At 39.7% G+C, this 21,241-nt stretch overlaps 2 protein-coding genes and 1 non-coding gene across 4 annotated transcripts; all 3 read left to right on the top strand.

Annotated features, from left to right (window-relative positions):
• Positions 1-1,430: 1,430 nt before the first annotated feature.
• On the top strand, positions 1,431-2,375 carry LOC118984643 (olfactory receptor 7G3-like). The gene has a single exon (XM_037042778.1). It carries the CDS (start codon positions 1,437-1,439, stop codon positions 2,373-2,375), a length of 939 nt encoding a protein of 312 aa, XP_036898673.1. The 5' UTR covers positions 1,431-1,436.
• A 6,470-nt stretch (positions 2,376-8,845) lies between these two features.
• Positions 8,846-20,208, top strand: ZNF317 (zinc finger protein 317). 2 transcript variants are annotated; one of them, XM_037042725.1, is made up of 8 exons: positions 8,859-9,035; positions 12,820-12,916; positions 14,166-14,285; positions 14,788-14,927; positions 15,310-15,436; positions 15,943-16,038; positions 16,532-16,617; positions 17,098-20,208. In XM_037042725.1, exons 3-8 carry the CDS (start codon positions 14,255-14,257, stop codon positions 18,412-18,414), a joined length of 1,797 nt encoding a protein of 598 aa, XP_036898620.1. In that variant the 5' UTR covers positions 8,859-9,035; positions 12,820-12,916; positions 14,166-14,254; the 3' UTR covers positions 18,415-20,208. The 2 variants fall into 2 exon arrangements, with proteins under 2 accessions (XP_036898619.1, XP_036898620.1); XM_037042724.1 differs by lacking the exon at positions 12,820-12,916 and having other exon boundaries at positions 8,846-9,035.
• Positions 20,209-20,727: 519 nt separating this feature from the next.
• Positions 20,728-20,857, top strand: LOC118984665 (small Cajal body-specific RNA 24). Its single transcript, XR_005065960.1, has one exon.
• The last annotated feature ends 384 nt before the right edge of the window (positions 20,858-21,241 follow it).

The following is a 21,241-nucleotide window of genomic DNA, read 5'->3' on the forward strand; positions in this document are numbered from 1 at the left end:
AAATGACATATTTTCATTAATTGTGTTTTTTGTGCTGGTATTTGCACATCTTAGACTTCTCTCCTGAGAGTTTCTGGACTTGGCCATGATGTAGAGTGCTAGTTTTATGAGGCGGCAATTGCTGAAAGTACATCCCCTCATGTGTGATTGTTATAGGGGCCAGGAGATGGAGGAATTTGAAAGTCAGCGTGAGGACTTGGGTTTATCGCGTGGCACGCCGCTGACGTGATCCACAGGGGTGTATGCTGGACCCGCACTGGCACTTTTGGGAAGATTTTTCCTCAAAGATGCACAGGTTCGAATGCATTCAAGAGCACTTGGAGGGTGGAGGGTAATTACAAAACCATTTCCATATAGACATAAACTGGAAGGTGACTGCCAAGAAAAAATTAGTCAAAAGCAATTATTACTTGGTTACTTATTATAAAGTGACCCTGAGTTTCCAGACACAGTCCACATATCTAGCTATATGGTTCCTAGCAGCCAAAGAAATGAAAGAAACTTGTGATTACATGAGAAAACAAATCCGTTGTTCAGAGAAAGCACTAAGTATTCTTGTTTAGAGGGACAGATACAGGTGTGACATTTCTACAATAGACACAATAGAGACTCATTCAACCTTTTCTTACAATATCCTTCCTTAGAAGCTCTGACAAATGACAAATCACCACCCAGCAAAAACAATTCCCTCAAAATGAATGGGTCCCATAAAGTGGTTTTATCTAACTGCAAAATATAGAATATTTAAAGGAATGACTTGATGATGCTATTTCTCACATTGCAGCAGTAGAGAATGTGGGATATTTCCAGCAATCCCTGAGACTTACAATTAATGAGCAGACTCAGTTTCTAGTTAACCACAGAGTTAAGATTCTCTGAGAAAATGAAGTCCTCTAACCAGGTTTCGTGTTATATGAAGAAACAGCTAGAATTTAGTTCTAGATTTTTAAACCGGCATATGGGAATGACAGTTCCTTTAAAAAATAAAACAGCATATGTTTTCATTTTTAATTACAGCATTAGAAAAATACATGACACATACAAATCACCCAAAAATTACTTGGTGAAGGAAGGAAGGAGTAGAGAAACCTGAAGGGAAGAATTGTTTAAATATTACTAGAGCCCTGACCACTATGGCTCAGTTGGTTGGGCATCGTCTCACAAAGCAAAAAGTCACCGTTTCTATTCCCAAACAGGGCACATGCCTGGGTTACAGGCCAGTTCTCAGTTGGGGGTGTGTAAGGCAACCAGTCAATGTTTCCCTCTCACATCAACATTTTTCTCCCTCTCTTTCTCCCTTCCTTCTCCTCTCTCTAAAAATTAAAAAATAAAATCTTTAAACACTAGTAGAATTGAAAGAATAGCTAAAAGATTGTGTCAAACAAATGATGTTATTGTAATTCATGTCTCTATTTTCCAGCGGACTCATCAATAACATGGAATCAGAAAACCAAACAGGTGTAACAGAATTCCTCCTCCTGGGTCTCTCAGAGGACCCAGAACTGCAGCCCCTTCTCTTTGGACTGTTCCTGACCACGTACCTGGTCACTGTGCTTGGGAACCTGCTCATCATCTTGGCCGTCAGCTCTGACTCCCACCTCCACACCCCCATGTACTTCTTCCTCTCCAACCTGTCCTTTGTCGACATCTGCTTCAGCACCACTATAGTCCCCAATATGCTGGTGAATATCCAGACAGAAACCAAAGCCATCAGCTACATAGGCTGCCTCACTCAGGTATATTTTTTCATGGTTTTTATATGTACAGACAATTTACTCCTGACCGTGATGGCGTATGACCGCTATGTGGCCATCTGCCACCCTCTGAACTACACCATCATCATGAACCCACGCTTCTGTGGCCTGCTGGTTCTCCTCCCCTTGTTCATTAGCATTGTGATCGCCTTGCTCCACAGCCTAATGGTGTTGCATCTGTCCTTCTGCACAGAGTTGAAAATCCCCCATTTCTTCTGTGAACTTGCTCAGATCCTCAAACTGGCCTGTTCTGATACCCTCATCAATGACATCCTGGTATATTTAATGACCAGCCTTTTGGGTGGGGGTCCCCTCTTGGGGATCATTTTCTCTTACACTCGAATTGTCTCCTCCATCTTGAGAATCCCCTCAGCTGGTGGCAAGTATAGAGCTTTTTCCACCTGTGGGTCTCACCTGTTGGTGGTTTTCTTGTTCTATGGAACTAGTATGGGAGTCTACCTTAGTTCTACAGCCTCTTTCTCCTCCAGGAATAGGGCAGTGGCCTCAGTGATGTACACAGTGGTCACTCCCATGATGAACCCCTTCATCTACAGCCTGAGGAACAGAGACATGAAGGGAGCTTTGAGGAAACTTATCTCTAAAACATGTTTCTTTTCATGACTTTGCCATCTGCCTTGGCTGTGAGCTTCTAGAATGAGTCAAAGGGAATGAAATACTGCATATGCCAGAAATCAGAACTCTTCATAACTCAATCATCCTAGCAAAGTAGTTAATAATGGGCTTTCTAGTCAAACAACCTTCTACTAAATCCTGCTGTCCTGTGTTTTACTACTCATCATTTATCAGCTAATTTAACTCTGAATTCAGCTCACCATCTACAAAATGAGCAGAATAATATTAATTACACACTTAACAGTGATATTGGGAATATATCATATGTTGGGATATATGAGATAATTTAATATATAAGTCTATTAACCACTAGCAAATTTTAATAAATAATTATCAGGTGTTGAAGTCTATTATATTTCAATAAAGCTTGGGGAAAATAATAACTATCAAGTGTACACTACATGTGTTAGTGAACTTGTAGTGGATACTCATTTGCCTGCACATTAATATGCTGATTAAATCGATTCTCATCTTACCCTCCCCTTTGAGTCGTCTTCATCTTTTTCTTTATTTTGTTCTCTTTTCTGCTGAAATCTATACAGAGAAATATATTTGAATAAAGTCAGCTGAGATTTTTATTTGAGATGTTTAATTTAATCCACGAGTTATATGGACATGCATTTTTATTTTTTATTTTTAAAGCTTTTATTTTATTATTTATTTTTAGAAAGAGGGGAAGAAAGGAGAAAGAGAGAGAAATATTGATTGGTTGCCTCCTGCATGCCCCCGAACCAGGAACCACACTCACAAGCCAGGCATTTGCTCTGACCACAAATCAAACTTGAACCAGCCATATTTTGCTCTGTGAAACAACACCCAACCAACTGAACCACACTGGTCAGGGCACAGAAGTACATTTTTAATGTCTAGATATATGGAGGATTTTTTATGTTTTTGTTATTGATTTCTAATGTATTGCATTGTGTATATCTTGTATAATTTTAATTCTTTGAAATTTATTGAGACTCCCCTTTTGTAACACTTGTGGTCAAACTTAATAGATAGTCTTTGCTGAAAGAAAAATGGGTATTTTGATGAATGTGTAATTCTGTAAATTGAGTACATTTCCTACATATGTTCAATAGGCCAAGTTATTGAATCGTGTTTAAATCTTATTTATTTTGACTGATTTTTTTGGTGTCCTTGTTGTATCAGTCATGAGTGATTAATATTAAAATCACCCAGAGTGGTACTGAATTTGTCTATTTCTGCTTGTAGTTCCCTCAGTAGACCGTTAAATACAAATATTCAGGATTGTTTTGTCTCCTGGTGCCTTGAATCTTTCATATTTATGAAGTCACCTTTGTTATCTCTGGCTGTGCTGCATTAAAGTGTGCTTTGTCCAGTAGTAATGGGCTGCAGATGCATGGGCTTCTTTTGGGCCCTCCAGCAACGGGAAACCAGCTGCAGTCTGTATGGTCATGGGGTTGCTTCCAGTTAGTTCTCCTGTTTCTAACAGACATCCCTATGGGATGCCAGCCCACAGTGAGGAGCCCCCACTTCTCAACCTTCACTCTAGAGCCTGCAGATACCTAAAGCTCATATTAGTCACTCAGCTGCCTCTTCTAGACAACCTCAAGGGTAAAGCCAGCTGAGGGCCTGGCTCACCTCTCTGGAGCCCTGCCCTCTCCTAGTCTCCATGCAGTGATTTATTTCACCAAGAACACCTGTGTGTGTCTGGAGGGTGATGCACCCCAAACACAACAGGACATAAGCTCCTGTGCTCAGGACCCTTATGGACCCCCCCCCTTAATATCTTTTGTGATAAAGAAGTAATGTAGTAAACAACCTGTTTTCCTGAGTTTGGTGAGATGCTCTAGCAAATTTATTAAACCAAGGAGGGGGTCATGGGAGCCTCCAGTTTATAGCTGTGAGAAGCACAGGTGACAACCTGGACTTGCCATTGGCATTTGAAGTTGCAGCAGAGAGTGGAGAAGTGCAGTCTTGTGGGACTAAGCCCAGAACCTGTCTGATTCGATGCTGTCTCTGGGCAAGTAGTGTCAGACTGAGTTAACTTGGACACCCAGCTGCTATTCAGAGAATCTGATAATCATTCAGTGTGGGGGAAATTTGTGGCCAGAGTGTCAGCAGTGAAGTATTAAGCATAGTCTAAAACTAAAGGAGACCATGGGGAGACAGAGTCTCTTTTTAGTTCCACGTAGCCTAAAATGTTTGCTCTGTGGCCCATTACAGAAGAAGTTTGCTTCCTGCCCTTCCATGGTTCTCAACTAACATTTGAGGCTCTTCCTTCCCTGAATTTTTACAACTAAAATTTGACAAACTTAGTGTAATAATTCTGCAAGTTGAGCTGCCATGTTTCAAATAATAGTTAACAAATATAAGAGTAATGATCAATAATTCTAAGGGGAAAATATAAGTGCATGTAAAAATCCTTCGAGCTTTCTTCTTTTATGAACAATAGAAGGAATTTCAGTTTTCAGACATTTTTGCCTAGCTTCCAAAACCCTGGTTCTTTCACAAAGGGACAGTGGGCAGAGAATTTAGGGTCCCCTGCCTTGCCCCCACTTTGGAGCTGGTTAACTTTTGACTGTGGGCAGCTGTCCTGTGCATGAGATGTTTAGCTGCATTTCCGGATTCCACCGTTAGATGCCAGAAGTACCCCACCAAAACCCAGTTGTGACCCCCACCAAATTATCTCCAGCATTGCCAAACATTCCCCAGTGAGAACCACTGCTCAAAAAATAAAATAAAATAAAATAAAATAAAATAGTTTTTAATTCATTGATTTGAGAGAGACAGACTTAGAATTGTTGTTCCACTTACTATGCACTCATTGGTTGATTCTTGCAGCACCTGACTGGGGATCTAAGAAACAACCCTGGTGCTCCAACTGACTGAGCTCCCTGGCCAGGGCTAAAATAAAATGTTTTAACTGAAGATGGGTAAGGTGCCTTACCCATTTTTAATTGAAGATGTGTAAGCATTTATGTCTGTGGTTCAAATAAAGCCGAGTAACTATATTGAACTTCCCCTGTGCTGCTGGAAAACCACGTCCAGAAATGACTGACTACTACAAAGAACCTCCCTGCCCCATTTGACACTGGTAAGACTCACTGATGAACAGCTTCTTTACCCAAAACAAGGCCAGACACACCTCCTCCAAATTCCTATTCCTTTGTCTTATAAATGAATGGGTGAACTTCCCTGACAAACCAGCAAGACACAGAGATAAATATTTCTGTTCAGCTAACAGACCTTCCTAGTTACAGTGACAATTCCAAACATACAACCCCCCACCTATTACTTGCCTATTTCTCCCTATAAAAGTCTAAAGCAAAACCACCCAGCAGAGACATTCTGATCTCCAGATCTGGACTGTTTTCCCTGCTGCAGTAGCCTGAATAAAATCAGTTTCCTTACTTGCTCAATTTATGTTTGTCTTTGACCAAAAAAAACCACACAAAAAACCCCCAAACAAACAGACACACACACACACACGCACACACACACACAAAACGAAGCAGAAGAGTGAGCTCAATTGAAAACAAAAGCACAAACTTACAGTTATCAAATTAACAACTTTGAGGATGTAATATATAAAGCATTGTGATTATAGCCAATAATCTTATATTTGAATGTTGCTAGGAGAGCAACATCTTATATACTGTATCTTATATTTGAATGTTGCTAGGAGAGTAGATCTCAAATGTTCTCACCATGAAACAATAAATGCTAACTTCCTGATGACATGGAGGGATGGAGGTGGCAGCCAACACCCTGGTGTCTCCATTTTAAAATGGCTCCACTTATGCTACCTTTTCACAGGCATGTGTCCTTTTCACAATTTGTGCATAGGTATGTTCACTTTAAATTTGTATTTGTTGACTTTCTGTATGTTTGTTAAAATTAAACAAATACTTTTTTATTTTTACATTAATTGAAGTCAATATTATTTTATGTTAGTATCAGATGAACAGTGGTTAGGTATTTACCTAATTTATTAAATGATCCCCCCAATAATCCCAGTACCCACCTGGCACCATACATAGTTATTACAATATTATAATTATTAATTATATTCCCTATTCTATACTTTAGATCCCCGTGACTGTTCTGTAACTACCAATTTGAACTTCTTAATCCTTCACTGTTTTCACCCAGCTCCCCTACCCACTCCCCTTTGGCAACCATCAGTTTGTTCTATATCCATGAGTCTGTTTCTGTTTTGTCTCTTTACTCACTTTGTTCTTTAGATTCCACCTGTAAGTGAAGTTGTATAGTATTTGTCTCTCTCTGTCTGACATTTCACTTAGCATGATACACTCTAGGTCCAATCATGTTGGCACAAATGGCAAGGTTTTATTCTTTTTGGTGGCCATTGTATATAGTAAATACCACATCTTCTTTATCCAGTCATCTATTGATGGGCACTTAGGTTGCTTCCATTCTGGGCTTTTGCAAATAATGTTGCAATGAACACTGGGATGTATATATCTTTTTGAATTAGTGTCTTGAATTTCTGTGGATAAATACTCAGAAGTATTTATGACTCAGAATTACTGAGTCATTAAAGTAGTTCTACTTTTAATTTATTGAGAAACATTTATACTGTTTTTCACAATGGCTGCAACAATTTGCAATCTCACCAACAGTACACAAGGAATCCCCTTTCTCCACGTCCTTGTCAACACTTGTTTATTGATTGTTGATGATAGCTATTCTGACAGGTGTGCAGTGAGATCTCATTGTAATTTTAATCTATATTTCTCTGATAATTAGTGAAGTTGAGCATCTTTGTATATGTCTATTGGCCATCTCTATGTCCTCCCTGGAGAAACATGTATTCAGGTCCTCTGCCTATTTTTAATTGGATTGTTTGCTCTTTTGGTTGTATGAGTTCTTTATAAGTTTTAGATATTAACCCCTTATCAGATGTAGCATTGATGAATATATTCTCCAGGATATTTACCAGTATGTAACTGATCAATATTTTATTCTCTATAATAATTATGTATTTACTTTTAAAAGGATCGGCATGAGGTTTTTCCAATATCCCCTTCTAGGGCATTGTTTACCTTAGTAATATTTTTTACTGTTTGGGGAGTATTGCAGAATTATCCTACTCTGAATTCAATGGCTAAGTAGGTTTTTTTCCCTTCTTTCATTCCATCAGTTAATCCTCCTTGTGAGTTCACTGGGATTTAGCATTGAGAAGACAAGCTCTGATTCTGACCCAACATTGTTTACTGATTTTAACTACCCAATTTCTCCAGTCCTGCCTGAATCCCAGAGAATCATTTTCCTTTCTTTGTCCTCTGTCCTGGCTCTAAATCTTGAAGATCCAATCCCTTACTTCTTCTGGAGTTTTTCCTACCTAATCCTGAGCCACCTCCTATTCCAGGTCTTTCCACTTTTCCTCACATCTTTACTCACTTCTCTAGGTGGGTTTGTTGTATTCAAAAACATTAAAATTTTATTATTTATTTATTTATTTATTTTGGTGTGTGGGGGGGAGAGAGATGGAAACATCCACTTGTTCCATTTATTTATGTGTTCATTGGTTGTTTCTGGAACAGACATCCAACCCACAACCTTGGCATATCAGATGATGCTCTACCAACTGAGCCAGGACTCTGCCAACCCCTTGTCCCTGAAAAGCAATAATCTGAGATACTTGCATTACCCATTTCAGTCTTGCAACAACTTTAGGATGGCTCTTTTATACAGGTGAAACAGGCCGTAGACAATTTACTTGAGGTGGCTGCCTTGGTGGAGTTGGGATTAGAACTTTAGCTAGGAGGCCAACTAATCTTAGTGCTTCCTGAGTTCTCACCCCACCCAGATAAACGCCCTCATCTGGAAGATGTGCCTCTTACATGTCTGACTTGGGTGTCATAAAAGAGAACCACGAAATGTTAATGGGGACTTTTCCAAGTCTCACCATCACCGCTCTTGAGTTGATGCAGAGGTATGAAAAACAATTCTGGCAAAGAGATCAGGTTCTGGGTTGCCCGTCAAGTAGAACTAAATAACCCATGATGGATCAAGGGGACAAACAAAAAGGTCGAGGGTGTTGCCAAGGTTTACAGGTGGAAAGGTAGGATTCCTATTATTTGGGTTTGAGAAGGTGGAGTCCAGGGATTGAACGGTGGCATGTTAAAGTGTCTGTAAAATATCCAAGTGGTGAATGTCTCAGTTGGTCTGGAATTCAGGTTAGAGGTATAGGGCTGTAAGTGGACATTTTGGGTCTTGAGTGTAGGAACAGTACTTAAAGAGGTGAGAATCGTTGCAACGATAGAGAGTATTGTAAGAAGCCTGAGAACTGAGTCCGGAGACTTTCAAACATTTAAATTGAGGGCATGTGCCTAACCATCAGAATCCACCTGGGCACCCCAGCCATACCCCCTAAGCTCGAGGACTCCATTTTCCAGAATCCTTTCCGCTCAGTGCTTCCGGGTTATAGCGGCCAATGAAGTCCCGCGAGATTTAGAAGGCGGAAGTGAAGCGGAAGCCATTATTCTCGGGAGGCGAGCGCCGTTCCGTACAGAGGCCTTGGAGAACTCCTCTATGGTTTTCTCCCAGCTGTTCCTGACACTCCGCGGCCCCGTAGCCGATCGGACCTTCGGTTTGAACTTCTCGACCCTTTGGCGGCAGCATCCAAGATCTCCGCTACCCCTGGTCAGTTGGGTAAGCCCCCTTTCCTCATTTAACCCTTTACGCCCGGTCTTCCTGAGGGCACTGGAGGCCCTCCAAGCAAGGAAGAGTTAGGGGAGCCGGGACCTGGGACTGGGAAGCCAGGCAGCCGGGCGAGGAGTGTGTTTTAGGTCCTATGATTAGCGTTATAAAACGCTGGTGACGCGAGGACTGACATTTAGGACCATATTTAGCGGCCGGGGCAGGTACTAGTGATCTGGTTAAAAACAAAACAAAAAACTGACACCTTAGGGTGGAGAAGGAAAGGCCCGGTCGAATGAGTTCAAGGCATTATGGTGGCTCAGGAATTGGAGAGCGCGAGGATAAATTACCTTCCTTTTGCTTTTGTGGTCAGTTCCCTTTTGCGGTTAGTTTTGTCCAATATTAGAAAACTCGGCACACTGGTTTTCTTTTTGGCAGCGTTTGTCGCGAAAGCCTTTTATGTTTATTTTTTTCGGTGCGCTTGTATATTTTTATGTTATTATGTTATTATTTTTATGGTATTAAGTTTGACTCTTATGTACCGTAAATAGCCTCTAAGTAGATTTAGAAATTCACTTTAACATTGTTATTTAACTTGAGAGTTGGTCCATTAATAGTTATTGTGATTACTAACATTTTGCATTGATTTTTACCATCTTACTTGGTTCTTTTTATTTATCCTTCTCCTATAGGATATATGTGAAAAAAAGTATGAAAACACAAAAACACAATTAAAAGGACAGCATAAAGCAAATCCACAAATCAGGCCAAGAAAGATTATGAAACCTCAGAAACCTTTGTTCTCCTACATTGCATCCTCCTCTTCTCCCAAGATTTTCTATATGGATTTTGCTGTTTATACGTTTTCTCAAAAATGTATTTCCTTATTTTAGTAATTATTTGTGAATGGACTCACAGTCATTAAGTATTTTCAGACATATCTATTTTCCATACTGGTGCAACTACTCATCCTAGTTTAGAGATTTCTAAATATCTTGTGGGTGAAGTTCATACACTTACCTATTCATTCATGGAGACTCGTGGCTTAAATTTTAGAGTTAGTTTACGAAGTTCCACCTACTGGGGTTTTATTTTCAGATTGTGTTGAATATTAATTTTGAGAATATTGACATTATTATGCCATTGAATCTTGTAATTAATCAAAATTTATCTATTTACATATTCTATAATGTCTTTTAATAAGTTTTATGAATACCAACAAAAAGAATTTAAGGGTTGTTTGGGTTTTTGTTAGTTTTTTTTCCAGGGAAGTTTGTTGTGTGTTTGGGCATGCTTTGAAATTATGGTGGTTTTTTTTTTGCCCAACAGCTTTGTATATTGAATTTGAATTTCACAAAGTTTGCTAAGATAATGTAATTGTCTTAATTTTTATGTAGTGTCCTAGGTGGTTTTCATAGACAATTTTATCTGTATAGAATGGATAAGTAAATATTTATAAATATTATTTGTTTAGTGTAGTTTTTAAAAAATTTCTTTACTGGATTAGCTGGGGACTTCTCGTAGCACTGAATGGAATTTGGGAAGGAGACAGTCCTGTTTTTTACTTTAAGGTAAATGGCCTTTAGTGCTTGCTGGAGGTTTTTAAAGATAGTATTGATTAGATCAAGAAAATGCCCTTCTTTTCCTAGTTTAAGAGCTTTTCTCTTTTCTCATGAACAGCTGTAGCTTTTTACAAGTTATTTTTTTCTAGTATCTACTTTCAAATGTTTGTTAATATATTTCCAGCACCTTAAAGGATGCCTGTAAAGGTGCTAGAACTGTTTGTTCATGGAATCAGTGAGTGAATAATATGCTTTTCTTAATTTGTCTGATAGTGTGATGAATCATACCAGTGAGGTTTTCTAATATTACATTAAATGTGCATTGGAAAATAACTTACTTAGAAAAGATACTTACTATTGTACTACTTTTGGCTTCCATTTGCTTTTTTGGGGGGTGATTTGGATCTATGTTTCAGCGAAATTGGCTTATAATTTTCTTTTTCTTTTCAGATTTATGCCAGCCTTATAATAAATGAGTTGGTGCTGTTCCCTCTTTTTTTCTAAACACTGGAATATCTTGCCTAAGAATAGAGTAACTAGTTCCAGAAAGGGAGCTGTATCAGGAAAAGCATTTAGGTCTGGAGTTTTCTTTGTAGGATTTTATTTTTTTTTTAATTTTAGTTATTTAATTTTACTTTAGAGAAGGGAACGGAGGGAGAAAGAGAGGGAAAGAAACATCTATGTGAGAAAGAAACATCCATTGGTTGCCTTCCCTGGGACCTCGGACCACACCCGCAACCAACACTAGTGTGCAGACCTGGTCAGCACTTGTTATCTCTTGTCTTCTTGCTAATAGCCATTCTAATAGGTGTAAGGTGGTGTGTCATGATTTTGATGAGCATTTCCCTGATGATTAGTGATGTTGAGCATCTTTTTGTGTGACTGCTGGCGATTTGTATGTCTTTGGAAAAATGTCTATTTGGAGCCTTTGCCCATTTTTTAATTGGATTGTTTGTTCTTTTGCTATTGAGTTGTATGAGGGTTGTGATTTTTTTAAACATATATATTATGTTGTTATTAACCTCTTGTCAGATGATTTACAAATATTTTCTCCCATTTAGTAGGTTGCGTTTTCATTTTGCTGATTATCTACTTTGCTGAACAGAAGCATTTTAGTTTGATATAGTCCCACTTGTTTATTTTTGCTTTTGTTTGCTTTTGGTGTCAAATTCAAAAATGTCATTGCCAAGACCTTTGTCAAGGATCTTACTGCCTCTTTTTTTCTGGGACTTTTATGGTTTCAGTTCTTACTTTCAAGTGTTAGTTTATTTTGAGTTAATTTTTGTGTCTAGGGTAAGATAGTGGTTTGGTTTTATTCTTTTCCATGTGGCTGCCTAGTTTTCCCAGCACCATTTATTGAAGAGACTGTCCTTTCCCTATTGTTTAATCTTGGCTACTTTGTCATAAATTAATTGACTTTGTATGTGTGAATTTATTTTGGAGCCCTGAATTCTGTTTCATTGATCTATGTGTCTGTTTTTATGCCAGCCTGTTCATTTCCTTAATGATGTTATTGGATTATTAAAATTTTTTTATTTTGGTAAAGTTTAACTTACAGGTTTTTCTGGTCTAGTTTTATTTGTGTCTAGTCTAAAATATTGTTGTATAATTCAAAGTCATTAAAATAGTCACTGGATTTTATTTTCTGGTGTTCGATTCATCACAAACAGATTTTTATTTTTTTTATTTTTTTAATATTTATTTATTTATCTTTAGAGGGGAAGGGAAGGAGAGAGGAAGAGAAATATCAATGTATGGTTGCTTCTCATGCATCCCCTGCTGGGAACTGGCCCCTGCCAGGAACTGGCCTGCAACCCAGGCATGTGCCCTGACTGGGAATCGAACTGCAATCGTCTGGTTTGCAGGCCCACGCTCAATCCACTGAGCTATACCAGCCTTGGCTACAAACAGATTTTTAAATTCAAATTTTTTGTGTGTGGCAATAATAGAAGTCAAAGTTCCTTTTTTCCCATTGAGTCTTCTAGCATTGTTTATTAAAAAGACTGCTGTCCCTTTTTAAGTGAACAGTACTGTGATAACTATGTATGGTGCCAGATGGGTACTAGACTTATCATGCAGATCATAAGTTATATGTGTCTGATTACAATGTTGTACCCCTGAAACTAATATAATAATATCAACTATAATTTTAAAATAGATTTGTAAAAAAGACTGCTTTCCCTATTGAATTGCTTTGTTTCCTTATTGAACATTATGTAACTCTGCACTTATAGGTCTACTTCTTACTCTATTCTGTCCCATTGATGTATCATCTGTGCTTATTCCTGTAACTTCATTACTGTGGTGAAGTTTGTAGTATGAATCATTCAGGTATGTTTTTCTTACTTAACATTGTCTGGCTCTTCTGCGTCTTTTGCATTTTGATACACATTTTAGATTTGATTTATCAAGTTTTGAAAAAAGCCCTGCTGGGATTTTGCTAGGGACTGTACTATATCTGCAGCTGAAGTTGGGCAACACAAACACTTTAATAATGACTCTTAGTGTCCTTGAAAATTATACTCCTCCCCAATTATTTAGGTTTTTAAGTTCTTTCAGCAGTGCTTAAGTTTTTATTGTCAAGGTCTTACACAGCTTTTGATTTATTCCTAGATATTTTATATATTTTTATGCTGTCATATGTGGAATTGTTTTTTTTTTTCCCCCTGCTTGTGATTCCTTTGAAAGGAATAAGATTATTTGCTGAAAGTAAGGGTAATGGTAAGACAGTTTTTTATTCAGGAAAAAAACGTTGAGATTTTTATCTGGCTACTGGGAAATTGGAAGATTGAGTTGCCTAGTATGTGTTTCTTTAGATACTCCTCGCAGGGTAACACCTCTGAGTTTCGAAGGTTGCTGGTTGTGTGTGGGATGGTCTTTGCTGATTTGGGGTTATCATAGGCAGAAGGTTAAAGGAATTTTGACAAATAAATTGTAGACATGATGAATTGTGATGAATCTCAGCTTGAGAGGTATGGCAGTGATAAGAGGAATTTGCTGTTGGGTAGGGAGCAAAATGGTAGAAGCATGAGTTGCCTGGAATCCTCTCTAAAGTGAAAGAGTTTATGCAAGAAGAATGTTGTGTGAAAGTTTGTCCACAGAACAGATTTCTAAATCATTGTCTGCAAGGTAAAGTTGATAACTAGAGATGACAAGGCATGAGTGTTGGCCCACAGTTGTGTGTGTTGGTATGGAGTGAGGCCAAACAGCATTGGAGATTGGAACGTGTAGTGCTAGATGGCCTGTCTTCATGGATACTAGAGCACCCAAAACCATAGCAAACATTGAAGTTGAAGAACAAATGTCTATGGCCCAAGTGTATATATAATGAGTGAGAGAGTGTAACAGAGTTGTATTGATGACAAATTACTTGGAATGAATCTGAATCTTATTTGAAGCAGGTCAAGGTTCTCTACCACATTGCATGGAGGTTTTGCCTAAGTAAGGTAGAGGCTGGGGATCAGACAGGACTTGTGGCTTAGAAGAAGAAATACTGGAGAGCAAAAATCTAGAATTGTCCTGTGATTAGGAGATAAAAAGCCTTGACTTCTCCTAGTAATCTATTTCTCATTTACCCCAGAGGCCTGCTCCAAGAGTCCCATGCCAGCAAGAGAGTAGCTTTCTGATGCCAGTGCTCTGTTTAGGCAAATTCATTGTCATTCTCACAGGATGGCAGCTGTTGATCTCTCTCCTGCATGTGGTAAGTTCTTGGGGTAAAGAATACCCTCAGAAATCAAGTTTAAGTGACCACTGCTACTTCACCAAGGACAGAGGGAGGGCTGCCATGGGAGGATGGATGAACTGGAAAGCAGTGGGAGCAAATGTCTGGGAGGCCTCCCAGGGGCCTGATTCAGGGTCTTTGTGAGTTAGGGTGAGGGAGGGAGTGTGTATAGTAGTGGGAAAGGAAGAATACAATTGTAACCCTACACTATCACATTTGTTATTTTGATAAATCAGGGCAAAATAAAAGCTCTACCTCTTAGAGCTTTAATTTCTTCACTCATAAATTCAGACTGTATATCACTTTCTTTATGGTGTGTTGGTCCACCTTTTTTTTCTTGTCCTTGAGCAGAGCAGGGCTACTGTGGATTGTTACCAAATGTGTATGTTTGTATTGATTGAGGACATGCATGCACATGTACAGTTTTGTGGTTTGTGAGTGTCAGACAAGCTTTCCTTCTCATGGATCCTGTCTTTTGTAGCTGTATCCACCCAGGACCTTGCCCATATCCAGGAGTCAGAGATTCCTCTTGCTTTGAAAGACTATTCTTGTCACCAAGATGTGGACCTGCTGGCTTATAATGGCCTAGAGCCTCATATGCCAACTAATGTTGGTTCCCAGGTATACCAAAATCTCAGGGGCCTTGAGGGTGGGAGAGGCACTTCCTAAAACACCACCAATATCATATAGTAAAGTTTTTTTAAACCCTTATTTAGGCTAACTGAGGCCAATCAGGGATCAAGAGAAAGAGCCAAAGAATGTTGCGAGGCCATCCTGGTATCAGGATTGTTAGGGAAAATGAATTTGTACCAAATGTTTCTCTTATGATATGGTTGAAAGGGCTCGGGCCAGGCTAAAAGTGGAGAGAGATTTTGCTCTCTTGTGAAAATTGCATCTAACATTGTGAGACAGGATGAGATTACCTCACAGGGAAGAGAAGACAACTGCTGGCTGGTGAGCACAGGTCAGTTTCTCACTGACCCCAAATATGTGTGTGTTTCAGGACTCAGTGACTTTCCAGGATGTTGCAGTGGACTTTACTGAGAAGGAGTGGCCCTTGCTGGATTCTTCTCAGAGAAAACTATACAAAGATGTGATGCTGGAGAACTATAGCAACCTTGCCTCAGTTGGTAAGACTGGCATCATTTCTTCATTTATGAATAAAATGTTTTTAAGTACTTGCTGTGACCTGGCAGCTGGGTGGTGATTTGGAACACAGTTGTGACTTGGTCCTCCTGGTATCTCCCCACGGATACAAAGACAAGTCTGTTGCATTGGCTGTGGAGATTATTGAGTGTGTTTGAGCTTGGGTGTAGGTTTCTTTCTTTCTTTTTTTTACTGAATTTATTGGGGTGGCACTGGTTAACAAAATTATACAGGTTTCTAGTACACATGGGCATAGGTTTTTGGGACTAAGAAATCCTTAATTTCTGAGTTAAGTACTCTTTTGAAGGGCAAAATATGTGGGTATTTGTGTTTTTGTTTTTTACGAAAGCCTTTCACTGTGTCCCTTAGAAATTTGTCATTATCATTTTGCTGCTCCTAAGTCAGTCCTGTTCATCTTCAGAACTCTTGATTTCAGAACCCATGTCCTCTGCACAATCCACCCTCAACATGTGTCTTTCCCCATGATTAGGGTGTCAGGTGGGGAAACCCAGCCTCATCTCCCACTTGGAGCAAGAAGAGGAGCTGAGAACAGAGGAGAGGGGACTTGCCCAAGGCACATGTCCCGGTAAGCACCAGGCAAACACAAGTGCTTCTGTGTGTTGACTGTATCCAGTGACTGGGGTGGAGGGAGGGACACTAGCAAAGGTCACCCAAGGTAATTTGAAAATACTCATTGTCTTTTGCTGCCCCTCCAGTCTCTCATAGGTGCTTTGGTTTCACTGTCCTCTCACCTTGTAATTTGACATGTCCACACGGACTTTTTCTTCTGTCCTTTCATAGTCAACATTCCTGATCATATTCTTTCTGTTATTAGTATCAGTCTTTAAAGAAATATTTGGTGTGCTGACTTAAGTGTCAGCACAGATTGCTACCCCTGTCATTGCTAGGTATCTCCCACAGCCAGATTTTTCAGTCTTTTCAACTTGTGTGCATTCTTTCTGTTCACATCACCTTTCCTTCTTTAGGATTATTCCCCCAAAATTCACTCATTTTTGTCACCAGCATGCCACCATTTTTTTTTCTTACCAGCAGGTTTGTCTTTTTCCAATTTGTTTCAGATTGGGAGATTCCATCTAAAAGCAGATGGTCCATTCTCATGCAAGATATCTTTTTTGGGAAGGAAACATCCAGTGGTTTGACAATGGTAAGATTCCCTTGGCATGATGCTGAATCTTCCACATCAGGATACACCTGGGGCAATGTAAGGTAGAAAAGGAGCTTAAGAAGTAGGTCAGTGCCATTCCTCAAGAGGAAACAGTGTCAGAGACACTGAATATTACCAGTTACTAACCCCAGATTTTTCCAGTTAGAGTTCTGATGAATAAATGTTCCTATAACTGGTTCTCATTGAGTACTGGGGTTCAGTTCAGATTTAAACAGTTAACAAAGTGTATGTAGAGAGCTTTGTAATAGTGGCACACGTGGAACCTGGGGCGTACACAGCATTCACCTGTTCTGGTTGATAGAGTCCAAGTGGGGCAGGAACAGTACTTTGCACTGTGAATTTTGACATCTCTAGGCATAATGATGTGCTTTGATTTATGTCAGTTTATGTGGGGATAAGTTTTAGGAATGTAATGCATAGTGGAAATGCCTTACTCAGCACTTACCTTTCAATTAACAGGAAGGAACTCCTCTTGGAGAGAAATCCACTGAATATGCCCTGTTTGAAGTCTTTAGCATGGGTGCTCATCTTACTCAGCAAATGGGAAGGCACACTGGCAAGAGGCCCTATCACCGCCGGAACTGTGGGGTAGTTTTCAAGAATAGACCCCACCTAACTCAACATGTGAGCATTTACAATGGGAGAAAAATGCATGAATGTCATCAGTGCCAAAAAGCCTTCACCACAAGTGCTTCCCTCACACGGCACAGGAGAATTCACACTGGGGAGAAACCCTATGAGTGCAGTGCCTGTGGGAAAGCTTTCAATGACCCCTCAGCACTTAGGAGTCACGCGAGAACTCACCTCACAGAGAAGCCCTTTGACTGCAGTCAATGTGGAAATGCATTCCGAACCCTCTCTTCCCTGAAGATACACATGCGAGTTCACACTGGAGAGAGACCTTACAAGTGTGATGAGTGTGGGAAGGCATATGGCAGAAGCTGCCACCTCATTGCTCATAAAAGAACCCACACTGGTGAGAGACCCTATGAATGTCAAGACTGTGGGAAAGCTTTCCAGCACCCCTCACATCTCAAAGAGCATGTCAGGAATCACACTGGGGAGAAACCCTATGAATGCTCCCTGTGTGGAAAAGCCTTTCGATGGAAGTCTAATTTTAATTTGCACAAGAAGAACCACATGGTAGAGAAAACATATGAGTGTAAAGAATGCGGGAAATCCTTTGGTGATCTTTTATCACGGAGAAAACACATGAGAATTCATATTGTAAAGAAACCCATTGAATGTAGGCAGTGTGGGAAAACATTCAGAAACCAGTCCATCCTTAAGACACACATGAATTCTCACACTGGAGAGAAGCCATACGGGTGCGACCTATGTGGGAAAGCCTTCAGTGCGAGCTCAAACCTGACTGCACACAGGAAGATACACACCCAAGAGAGACGCTATGAGTGTGCTGCCTGTGGGAAAGTCTTTGGTGATTACTTATCCCGTAGGAGGCACATGAGCATTCATCTTGTAAAGAAACGTGTCGAATGCAGGCAGTGTGGGAAAGCCTTCAGAAACCAGTCAACTCTTAAAACACACATGAGGAGCCACACGGGAGAAAAGCCGTATGAGTGTGATCACTGTGGGAAAGCCTTCAGCATAGGCTCAAACCTTAATGTGCACAGGAGAATACACACTGGCGAGAAGCCTTACGAGTGCCTGGCCTGTGGGAAAGCCTTCAGTGATCATTCATCTCTTCGGAGTCATGTGAAAACCCACCGGGGAGAGAAGCTCTTGGTGTCATCAGTGTGGAAAAGGCTCCAGTGACACATCTTTAAGAAACATGGGAGTTCAGACTGGAAGGAAACCTTGTGAGTGTAAGGAAGGTAGGAAAGCCTTTCTGAACTCATCTTACTGGACAAAGGCATACATGAAACATCGCAGAAATACAGTTCGTGTAATGACTGGAAAGACCTGAGTTTTTTTCTCATCACTGAGAATTCCTGCTGAGGGAGAAAATGTGTATCTGTGGTGTGGAGAAGCCGTCAGTATGCATTGAACGCTTAACAAACATGACAAGGAGAGAAACTCTAGCCTGGTGTTTAAAGTTAAAATGACTACAGTACCACCTGACACCTTCTAACACATGAGTAAGCACACTAGGGAGAATCTGTAAATTCATCAAATGGGCAAACAATTCCTGGTCTCATTGTATTCCTCATGAGAGAAGTAACACAAAAGAGAAACAGCTATAAAAAATAAACACGGGAAAGTCAGTAATGGGTCAGCAAGCTATAGCCAGCTGTCTATGTATAGTTCTCAAGAATAGTTTACATTTGTAAGGAAGAAAAATATGTGACAGAGACTATATGTGGCCCACAAAGTCTAAAATACTTGCTGTGTAGCCCTTTACAGAAAAAGTCTGCCAGCCCCCATTGCACAGCAGGTTCTCAACAGGAGCTAGTTTTGCTCCCCACGAGATGTTTTGCAGTTTCTAGAGACAATTTTGGGTTTTAAAACTGGGGAAAGTGTTACTGATTAGGTTGGAAGACATGAAGGATGCTGCTAAACGTCCTACAGTGCAGAGGAAGAAGCCTCCCAGAACAAAGACTTATGTGTCCCAAATGTCGAAATTGCCGAGGCTGAGAAACCTTGGCCTACAGCAGCCCCTCAGTTTTTATGAAATCTAAGTATTTACAGTAGAATGTTTAAAACTTCAAAAATACAATCCTTTTGTGGAGATGATTTCAGCCACAGCCCCCCACTTGAACTTAGGAGAATTCATTCACACCCCAGTTGAATTTTTCTAGTGAACAGGAGATTGCATTTGTCTTTCATCATGAACACAGACTGTAGCTCATACATTTTTAATGTTCATTTTTTAAGATTATGCTCTAAATTTCCCTTATACTGTATCACAAGAGGTTTGTATGTAGTAATTTTATAATTTCATTCTTAATAATGTGTTAATTTTCTTCTGGATGACTTACTTGACCAGTAGACTCTATAAAATCTTAAGTACTGTGTAACGGGTATTAGAAAAATGCCTTTTTGTTATAGTTTTCCAAATTGAGTGCATTGTGATCAGAGCATGATGTCTTTATCATGTGTGTCCTTTGGGATGTTCCAACCAATATGGCATATACTTGTAGTTGCTTCCCCAGTATCTCATCTTCTATATCAAAAAACCCAGTTTTTGTCAGATTAGTAAGGTGTACTGTTTTCAAAATCTCTTAAAACGTTTTCTCATGTCTAAAACGTTTTCTCACATCTGGTACTGTCCATGTTCCATAACCTGGCCACTAACAGGTAAGCAGGTGTTACTGTATGGGCTCTGAAAATACTCTTGAAAAAGAGGCCTTTCCTACCTGAATTCTCCATATGTTTGTTTTGCTTTCTCTTCTCCTTTCTTCTCACTTTGCAAGGACATCCAGTATCTAGTGTCAAAAGGTACATTTTGTGACCATGAGAATCCGATGCACAGATTATGGAGGATCCTGTAGCAAATTCAAAAATGAGTCTGGCTTTCCCTATGGCTTCTTTGAGTGTCTCTAGCAATCCTGGATTTGTTCCAGAGTTCCTATTACATTAAAAAAAAAATAAAACTGGTAATTGGTTTAAGCTGCTTTGGATGTTTCATTTTTTTCCTATTTACTAGTTTGTTTGTTTTTTATTGGTGGAGGGAGGGTTCTGCTTCATCCAGCTGAATGCTGTCTAAACCATTCACCTAGTCTTTAATGAGTTTTTTTTTTTAAGGTTTTATTTATTTATTTTTAGAGATATAAGAAGGGAGGGAGGAGAGGGAGAAAAACATTGATGTAAGAGAGAAACATCCATCTGTTGCCTTGCATGTGCCCCAACTGGGTTCCAAACCCAGAAACGTGGGTTCCTGGGCACAACCCAGGAATGTGCCCTGACCGGGATTTGAGCTGGTGACCTTTTGTTTGCAGAACAACTCCCAACCAAATGAGCCACACCAATGCATTTTTATAACTGCTACATGTGTGGATATTACCTGTTTATGTTTTTAATTCTTTGTTATGGATTTTTAAATTCTTAAAACCAAGTTTTAAAGTTTCATTTCTTTGTTCTACTTAAAACATTTATTTTCCTGACTTATTATGAAGAACTTGCATTGAGTGGACATCTACTTTTACTCAGTTTCTTCTTAAGGTGAAGAAAACTGTTTGTAAATGTCGTAGAGAAATACAGTATCTTTCTATTCATCTTTTGCAAGTAAAAAGGGTGAATTGTTCCACTACTGACATTTAAAAAACAAAAGTGCTGAAAAAGCAGGTGCTGTCAGTTGCGTTTGTGCATGGAGAATCAGGCTAGGAAGTCTGGTGACTTGTCTGAGGCCAGCCTGTTAGCAAGTGGTAGTGCTTGTATCTAAACCCTGGTGTCTGGTTCAAGGCCCATCGTTGTCTTAGGGCTTGTTCTGTGCCCCAGGTCTATAGAGTGAATTAGGATATTTGCCTTCCAGTTGCTTCCGTTCTATGTAGGATTGAGGCACCTGAAAAATGAGTAAATATATTGTGTGTCTGGTGGTGGGCAATGCAGTGGAGGAAAAATTAAGCATAGTGATGATGGAGAGAAATGTGGGCCTTAGGAGAGCTGTGGAGTGGTTGGGGGAGCCTGTTAAAGGAGACATTTG

The sequence above is a fragment of the Sturnira hondurensis genome, unplaced genomic scaffold (genome assembly GCF_014824575.4).
Source record: "Sturnira hondurensis isolate 20B ecotype Veracruz unplaced genomic scaffold, ASM1482457v3 Scaffold0003693, whole genome shotgun sequence".
NCBI lineage: Eukaryota > Metazoa > Chordata > Mammalia > Chiroptera > Phyllostomidae > Sturnira > Sturnira hondurensis.